Here is a 9,576-nt window from a genome sequence, read left to right on the forward strand (position 1 = left end):
CACCACCTCACGCCCAAACTCGAACTATGATTTTCGTGCCAGGCGGGCCAACCAGCGTCCCTTTCAGTCCTTTCCCAAAGGGGTGTGTTGGAGATTTCATTCCGGTCAGTTCTGCAGGGGTTGCAATTTCAAACACTCCTGCTTCAAATGTGGGGCAGTCCATCCCGCAAGCCAATGTGGCACTAACAGACCGAACAATAATACAAGCAACGCAGCCTCTAGCATGCCCTCTGGGAGTGACAGTCAGGGAAGAGCATCGGTTGTTGAGCTGCGGGCCAACGCCGGTAAGGCCCGACCGTCTTGCATTTTATCTTAAGGGCTATAACAACATAATTTCGGACTATCTTATCCAAGGCTTTCTTCACGGTTTCTCAATACGATATTTTGGTTCTCCCCTTGCAATCCGATCCCCAAATCTGAAGAGCGCCATGGACAATCCAACTAGCGTGAATAATAAGTTGTCAAAAGAGCTCGCAGCGGGCAGAATTGTGGGTCCGTATGATACGCCTCCCTTTGAAACTTTTAGGGTATCGCCCCTAGGCATCGTTCCCAAAAAGTTACCGGGAGAATTTAGGTTAATTCATCATTTGTCTTACCCGGAGGGGTTATCTGTTAATGATGGTATTCCTAAAGAGTTAGCCACCGTAAGATATGCCACTATCGATGATGCTGTTAGGCTCTTAAAGCAATCGGACAGGGCTGTTTTCTGGCTAAGACAGACATTAAATCTGCTTTTCGTATCATTCCCGTAGCCCCCCGCGATTTTCCATTGCTCGGGATGGAATGGCAAGGGAAATTCTACTTTGACAAATGCCTTCCCATGGGGTGCTCGTCATCATGCAATATATTTGAATCATTCAGCACTGCGTTAGAATGGATCGCTAAATATAGATTGCATGCGTCGTCGGTCATCCATATTTTAGATGACTTCTTATTTATTGGGCATTCGGAGGCCAAATGTCAGGTAGATCTCGATAATTTTCTTTGCATTTGCCGTCGTATAGGCGTTCCGATAGCCGATGAGAAAACTATGGGCCCCACCAATGCTCTGCAATTCGCAGGGATCACTTTAGATATGGCATTGATGGAGGCTCGTCTTCCAGAGGACAAGCTTGCCAAATGCCGTACCCAGTTGGCGGATTTTTGCTCTCGTAAAAGCGTCATGCTGAAAGAGCTACAATCTTTAATAGGGCTCCTCAATTTTGCCTGCTGTGTTGTGGTTCCCGGGCGTGCTTTTCTGCGCCGTTTGATAGACTTGACTAAAGGTATCCGGAAACCCACACATCACGTCAGATTAACCCAGGAATGTAAACACGATCTCAACGTCTGGCGAGAATTTTTGAGCGTGTACAATGGCAAATCCTTTTTCCTCGGATCGCGATGGGCCACTTCCCAAAACCTCAATTTATTTACGGACACAGCGGGTTCCTTGGGCTACGCCGCAGTATTTGGCACACATTGGTGTTTTGGAGAGTGGCCCGCCACTTGGAAACAACTCCATATTACTGTCTTAGAGTTCTTTCCGATTGTCCTGGTGCTTGAGATTTGGGGACCGCTTATGCATGACAAATGTATTGTTTTCTTTTCGGATAATCAGGCAGTTGTTGCTATAATCAATAAGCAAACTTCTACAGATCGTTCAGTTATGGCTTTGCTTAGGCACTTTGTTCTCTGCACACTTAAATACAATATTTTGTTTTATGCTAAGCACATCGCTGGTCACGTTAACCGCGAGAGCGATGCTTTATCTCGCTTACAGGTAGAGAAATTCAGATCACTAGCGCCTTACGCAGACGAACAACCGACGCTGGTTCCGCCGGGCTTACTACCCAACAACTGGCGCATCACTTGAACGACCTTCTGCATTCAGCCATTACTGAGGGTTCGCGTAAGACTTACCAAAGAGCTTGGTCGACATATGTCGATTTTTCATCTGAATTTTGCGAGTCGAGTGCCTCGCTCCTTCCGGTCTCGGTAAACAATTTAGCATTGTTTATATCATATCTCTCGGCGAGGAAGTTTGCCTCCTCGACAATCTCGACGTATGTCTCCTCGTTAAGTTACGTTCACAAGCTAGCTAATTTTCCTGATCCCACTAAACAGTTTTTAGTGCAAAAGATTTTAGCGGCTCACAGTAAGCTATACTCTTCACCAGACGTTCAACTTCCAATAACACGTAGCGTGTTGCAACGATTAGTGCTCGCATTAGATCATACCAACTCATCAGCATATCAAAGGCTGTTGTACCAGACCATGTTTTTGGTGGCCTTCTATGGCTTTTTTTGAGTAGGCGAACTCACGACCAAGGGTGCGATTTTGAAACCTTTAGTACAAATACAAGACCTTCATTTCCAATTTAAAGAGAATTGCGTGACCGCCACGACAATTGTCATCACCGACTTCAAACATAACTCGGGTAGGCGCCCCTTTTCAGTTGTTTTGGACTGCGCAACGGGAACAGAGTTTTGCCCAGTGAATTATTTGCAACATTACTGTTCTATGCGGGGTACCACTCCGGGTGCCTTGTTCTGCTTTTCCGATGGATCCCCAGTTCAAACTAGCCATTTTACGCAACAACTGCGGCAAGCACTAAACTTTTGTGGACTTGATTCATCCAAATACAAATCTCACTCTTTTCGGATCGGCGCCGCATCGTTGGCGGCTGACCAAGGTTTATCGGATGCCCAGATTCACCACCTTGGCCGTTGGAAATCCGACGCATTTAAACTGTATATTCGTCAACCTGGAGAGGTGTTTAAGACTTAAGCTCGCCTTTTAGTCAGGGGTTGGGGCATCATAATTATTATTTCTAGTCTTCAGTAAACTACTTCAGCTGTTAGCTGTAGCTAAGATCAATGCTCGCCTTCCAGGCATGGGCTGGGGCGGCAATTTTAGCCTAGTACATCCTATTTTATTTTTCCAGTTAGTTATTTTATTTTATTCCGACAAAGACCAGGCAAGTGCTGGCTTTGTCTACTATTATAAGTGTTCTTACTATTATTACGATTAATCATAACGTGATCCACAATTTAGCTTATCTCCAGAGTTAGTTTGCCTGTCAGACAAGGGCTGGGGCAACAATTTTATATTAGAGTAGTTGTTAATCTAGAGCGCTGGAACGCGTGCTCTTATCGAGCCCGAGAACTAGCCGTTACTCGTTGGGGCTTCAAGGACATGTCAGAGAAGAGCCTGGTGTTCCTGATGCCTTCATATTCCATAGTTTCCATTATCTTTATATTCCATTATCTTCATAGTGCGTGCGTGCGTGCCTGCGGCTTGGGTTGGGGCTCGCCACAGGATGTGGCTTGTGGCTGTTTTTCGCCCCAACTTTATTCACTGAATCAAATATAGCGATGTTTAATTGATTAATTTGACACCTTAGCATTTGAATGGTTTGAAATAAACGCCACGTGAGTGGCCAAATTAATCCAAACAAGTGTTTCAGTGATTCAGTGGTTTCTGGCCACATGCACGACCGCGATTATAACCATTTCATTATAGTCTTTTGTGCGCTGGGTTTATAAATAGGCGTCGCTCTCGGCATAAAATAGACTGTGGAACTAAACTTGTGGGATTGGGAAGTGATGGAGCTTCTGTCATGACGGGACAGCACACTGGTGTTGGTACATGATTAAAGTCAGTGGCTTTTTTGGTTCATACTCATTGTGTAGCTCAGACTCGCTTTATGTAGTGCACAGGCTGCTAAATCAGTTAAGCTATTTGACGAGTACCAAACACTGCTAACAAACATTTTCAACTTCTACTCAAACTCAGCTGTAAGGTATAATAAGCTACGTGAAATTCAAAGTGTCCAAGAAATGAAGCCAGTATCCTTGAAGGCTGCTGCCCCAACACGATGGCTGTCCCTCCACAATGCTGTTGATGCAATCTACAAATGCTGGCCAGCACTTGTTGACTGTCTTGGGCATCAAGCTACTGAAGATAATAGTAAAAATGCAGCAAAGGCTTAAGGATACTTGAAGCAAGTCCAGCAATACAAATTTGTTGCAGCAACTTGTATGTTGAAGGATGTGCTTCCAACATTAACAAAGCTTAGTGTGTTTTTCCAAAAAGATAATGTCGGTCTTGCATCTGTGGAACCCATGGTAAAATCTACTATTGCCACAATACAGACACTAAGGAATGACTTACAGGAAGAACTTGCAAACCTACCTAGCCTTAAGGAACTTAACCAGCAAGTGCTCACAAGTGGTTTGTATTGTGAAGAGGAACTTCAACAGGCAGGTGCTAACGCAAGGCAAGTCTTTATTAATGCTGGTCAAGCATTCCTGGGCAATTTAATTGAAAACCTTCAGGAGAGGTTTCCAAGTGAGACACTTGATATCTGCAAAGCTCTCGACCTTGTAGTCAACCCTCAATCGCTTCCCCAGAGTGCTGCTGATATTGCTGCTCATGGAGTGGATGCTCTGAACAAGTTTATTGAACACTATGGCCAGCAAAAGACTGTTGTTGACAACAGAAATGTTAATCCCGATTGACCCATAAGTAACGGGAGTGGACTACCTTCAATTCAAGTTTCTCCTGAACACCCACCGTCTTGAGCATGCAAGAATTTAGCAAAAAGTTCCTAACTGATGAAGGTCTCTGTGAACAGTTTCCAACTTACAAGACTCTTGTCAATATTGCATTGACAATTCCTGTGTCTAGTGCTGCATGTGAGGGGGGCTTTTCTTGCCAAAACAGAATCAAGACCGGTATACAAAACAGATTGAATGAGCAAAACCTAGACAACCTAATGAAAGTTGCAATTGAAGGACCCCCACTGGCACAATTCGATTTTCAGAGGGCAAAAGAAATCTTCAAAGAGCAGCGTTGTTGCAGAAAATAGAGAAACCTTAGTGTCCTTCTGCCCATCTTTCAGTTGCCCCTTGTTTCATTATGAAATGTCAATGTGTCTAAGTTGAAATATTTGTTATTGAAATTCAATGGTTTATTTGCTATTCATTTGAAAAGCAACAAGTTTTGTTTTGGAGGGCTGTCAAGATAATTATTTGGACCCACAAGAAAAGCTAGGGACCCATATTTGGCCAGATATATGGGTCCTTGGACCCAGACTGAAAAATCCTAGCGCCATCCCTGAAAGTGGTACAACATTACATGTGGAGGACACATTGCTTTCGAGCAAAACAAAATTATATATGGTGTTTTAAGATACACATCATCCAGTTTAATCCTAAATCACTTGATCATAATTGGAAATTATTTTCTTTACATTAACGCAGTACATGATGAAAAAAGAACCCTATTTTGTAACCCTTGTTAATGAAAAGTTGAATTAGAAAAATATATTGCAATTACGACAAATAAACTACTTTCTTTTAACAAAAAATGGTCCAACTTTTTAAACAATTTATTATTGGAGGCTAGCTGTGCAAATGCAAATACTGTTACTATCCATTTGTAAGTAACTTATTACATTTATCAATTTGTAAGTAATTGTAGTGTATCGTAGTGTTAGTATTGTTCTTAGTAGCATTAGTATCATTTTGCTAGTATTATCGTATTGTAAGTAGTTTCTTATTTCTTTACGTCGCTTTTAGAACCTTATTGTAAAGTAATTTGTTGTGCATGAAATAAATAAGTTTATTTAAAAAAAGGATCTCACTCATGGCAAAGACTTCCCTTTCACATTGATCCCACGGTTTGGTATCTCTTCTGGGTCAATCTAGATTGGTTCATCTCCATCATCCCCAACAGGCCACAACCCTTGTATATTCACGCCATAATCTACACATGCGTCGAACCCGTTCAACATGTCAAAAAAAACAATCTACAGACTGATGAATCAATAGTCCCCCACACAGTCTGCAAATGTCTTTCATCCCTCAGACACAGGTCACACTTCTATCAGGTGGTGGAACAAAACCACACAGGACATTTCAGATATCCTTATGACATCAATGAAATCACCATAACTCACATCCGTTTCACACGATATTGGTCACCAACTCACTATCAGGAAAATTATCCTTGCACAACAGGAATAGACTGACAAATTGTAATTAAAACCAACTCTTCTTACCCAAAATGGTGTCACATGATCTATTTATGACATCACTTCCGGTTCCTATGACGTAGCTTCTGGTTCTCAGGACTTGAACCCAGACCCCCAGCTCAGCCACGGCAACATTGCTGACCTGAGCCAAAAATCCAGCTATCTCACTGTTCAAGGGTGGTCACATGAACAAAATACTGCACTCTGATTGGTTAGGTCCTATACCACTGCCTATTACTACTGATACCCTTTTATTAAATCTTTACAAAATCTGGACATTTGCTTGGTATTGGTATAGCCAAGATGATCATTACTTCTACATCCCAACACCAAACCAAAGTAGGCTTTGAATTTGATACTATTGAATCACAATATATTAACAAATGCCTACAAAATTGGTCAATTCTTAAATTGCCACAGATGTGTTTTCAGTGTGAATACTGGGGCTCGTTTGAAGATTATCATACTCCTTCCAAATTACTTCTGGTCTTAGTTTAATCGTTTTGCCATTATCTGATCCTTCGTAACCAAATGTGGCATTTGCATTCTCCCTTGGCAACACAAGGCATTGAATGGGTGAGGGACAGATGAGTTTGAACAAGATATGCAAATTTGATGAATATTGTCTTTTTCCCTTTTAAAAGTATGGGTGAGCTTAAGTCTATCGATGGTTCCCTTCCTACAAATGGCATAGAAAATGAATAATCTAAATCGTATAGAAAATCATTAATCTAAATGGTATAGAAAATGAATAATCTAAAATGGTATAGAAAAAACATACAATACAAATCGTATTGGAAATCATTCATCTAAAAAAGTATAGAAAAATGAATCCCTCCTTTGGGGTGCCTCCTGTGTTCCCAGCCAGGAACGGGAACCAACCACCATAACAATTCCAAAACCATTTCTTCTGAATCTTTTGAATGACTGACTGAGTGAGCTTCTGTTGAGATGGTTGATTCAAAGCCTTCAGGGAAAAACTGGGAATCCCACTCTAACTACAAATGCAAAGACCAAAGATATGTATATGAAAATTGAAAGCAGCTTCTTATACCTTGTTGTTTTCCTCCTGTTGAAAGTGCCTGGGGGTTGTTGAACAAATTAATTCTCAAAAGATAAAAATTAGTTTAATAGAAACACGTAAAGGTTTTACAAGCTCTCTCGTAACAAATGTTCATAACCGTTGCACCCACTAAAACATCTAGTGTGACTTCGTCCATCCCAAGCCTCACCGTCTTTTCGGGTTCAAACACTGGCAGGCTTTAAGAAAACTGTGGCATGGCTGGTCCCTGCAGCCACCAAGTTGGAGATGTCCACGAACTTGAGGGAGGTAGTTTTGAGAGCCAGGTAGGTGTGGTTGCGCTCCATGGCCAGATCGATGCAAGAGTGGTTGACCAGGTAGGGAATCAGGACATCTTTCAGCACATTCAGATCATATTCACCAGAGTTGAAATCAACCATCACAAGTTTAGAGATGCAAATCTGTCTGAGGCTATTTGGCTTTTATCAGTTGACAGTTAGGTGATTGGTCAGGACAAAGCAAAGACAATGGTTGTTGTTGTTCTCCCAACTCAAGGTCAGCCCGACGGTAAAATGAAGGTCTTTTTCTATGTCCTCATCATTCTTGTCTTCGCTTTCGTCATTGTCATCATCGAATAGTCTTTCCTGACTGATCTTGTCCAATCAGCATCACTGGTACAACTATCTCTAGAGGTACTGAGGTGAAAAATTTAAGATATTTGTTATATCTCTACTGTGTGGGACAGATTCAGGAACGATTTCTATTCACACTGAACAGCTTCAAATTTGACGCACCTTGAAAGCAAAAAGGGTCAATTTGACATCGTTTTTTAAGTCATTAACACACTTTCATACACAATTTAGAGTAAAACAAAGTTTAAAAACTGTTACTTCCTATAAAAGTTAACACTTGGAGATAAATCACAAAACAGTTAGGCAACAAAACCAACTTTAAATTTTAGTGGGCCGTACAGGAGAGTGCACCCCACTAAATTGACAAATCACAGCGAAAAACATTTGAAACCACGAGGCCACAGGCTGAGTGGTTTTCTTGTGTTTGAGCATTTGGAAACCTGATGAAACCTGAAGCACGAGCTTTTGAAATCACTTCTCCAACAAAGAAAATTAAAATATTCTAATATTACATTTGAGACGTGAAAAGTGATTCTATCACCAAATTGCTGCTCTGTGACAATTTTCTAATTTTCATCAATGTCACGTTACCTAGCTCTTTGTCAGTTCTGAGCAAACACCACATTCATTGTACTGAAAAAATCCAAGATGGCCGTGACTGTTGCAGCCTGCAGTTACTATCACAAGTCATTCATACACCCCTCCCCTCAATCCCTAGGCCAAATCTACCACGCACCTTTTATAAATTTATTTGGGAACAATATTGCTGAGGTGTGGGGTATTTAATATAGTAGCGAGAGAAGACACTATATTAACTGCAGATGGCCCCTCTTCAAGGTCACGTGATCTGCTATAAAATACTGATACTTTCTTACAAAAACTTGTATTTTCTCTGAAAGTGTTTTAACTGCTCACACCAAAGAAAACCTCCTAACTAGTTTCGTTGTCTTATAATCATTGACAGGTGTTACATGTAAAGCAGAAGACAGTACAGTTGTGGAAGGCCAAGGTCATGATGAAAATTGCCTTGTCGTGTGTAAAAAATAAAAACTTATAGTTTCCCGTGTTGAATTGTTAGGTGATGATATCATGATGACAAATATAAGCAATACCAATGTAATTTGGAACATTTTGAATTAATGTAATAGGCCAGAATGGCTCTCTTGTAAGTCTAGCCTCGCTTTCATGCATAATGACCCCTTAAATGGCCTAGACCTAATTTCTGTCAATGGCTCCATATCAAAATCTCTTTAGATTGCCATAAACAACCTCTGTGCAAAATTTGGTGCTTTCTTCACGAAGTGCAGCATTTTTCACATATCCACCAGACAACCATCAATCCCTTCACAATGGGGATCAACCTGATAGATTTTCAGATCGATCCTCATGAAGATTACGTGGATCTCTCTCACAGTTACTTCGAAGTGGAATGGAGACTGAAGAAATCCAATGCTGCTAATATGGTGGTGGCAAAAACATGTTTTTGGTCAACAACATAATTCACTCCCTCTTCAAACAGATCAGCGTCGGACTGAACAGAACCCTCAGCAGTCCTCAGACGGATACCTATCACTACAAAGCTTACTTGGAGACCTTGGTGAATTACACCAGAGATGACGGAGACCATTCTGAAACCACAAGGGTGGTTCAATATGGTCAATGTACCGGGCACCGACATACTGGACAACGCCAATTAAGTGAATCTGGCCCATGCCAAATTCAGAGACCCGACGCCAGATTAACAAGCTTATGTCCGTCAAATCAGAGCATCTTTTGCTTTGGGCACACAGAAAAGTGTTTAATCTCAGCAAACTGTTGATACCCAGTGTACAGATCGGTATCCAGATGTACTTTAACCCACCGGTTCTGTGGTCTATGAGATACAAGGGTGCCAAGGCCTTTCGGTT

The 9,576-nt window shown here is 41.5% G+C and overlaps 1 protein-coding gene across 1 annotated transcript in view; it reads left to right on the forward strand.

Annotated features, from left to right (window-relative positions):
• LOC145500165 (uncharacterized) overlaps positions 1 to 5,257 on the forward strand; it is a 12,424-nt gene extending 7,167 nt beyond the window's left edge. The window contains exons 3-5 of the mRNA XM_081479645.1: positions 159 to 284; positions 1,005 to 1,265; positions 3,973 to 5,257. Coding sequence (XP_081335771.1) covers positions 159 to 284; positions 1,005 to 1,265; positions 3,973 to 4,499 — 914 coding nt within the window. The 3' untranslated portion in view covers positions 4,500 to 5,257. The remainder of the gene's footprint in view (positions 1 to 158; positions 285 to 1,004; positions 1,266 to 3,972) is intronic.
• Positions 5,258 to 9,576: the final 4,319 nt, after the last annotated feature.

Source organism: Orbicella franksi, chromosome 10 (genome assembly GCF_964199315.1).
Source record: "Orbicella franksi chromosome 10, jaOrbFran1.1, whole genome shotgun sequence".
In the NCBI taxonomy this organism is placed as follows: Eukaryota; Metazoa; Cnidaria; class Anthozoa; order Scleractinia; family Merulinidae; genus Orbicella; species Orbicella franksi.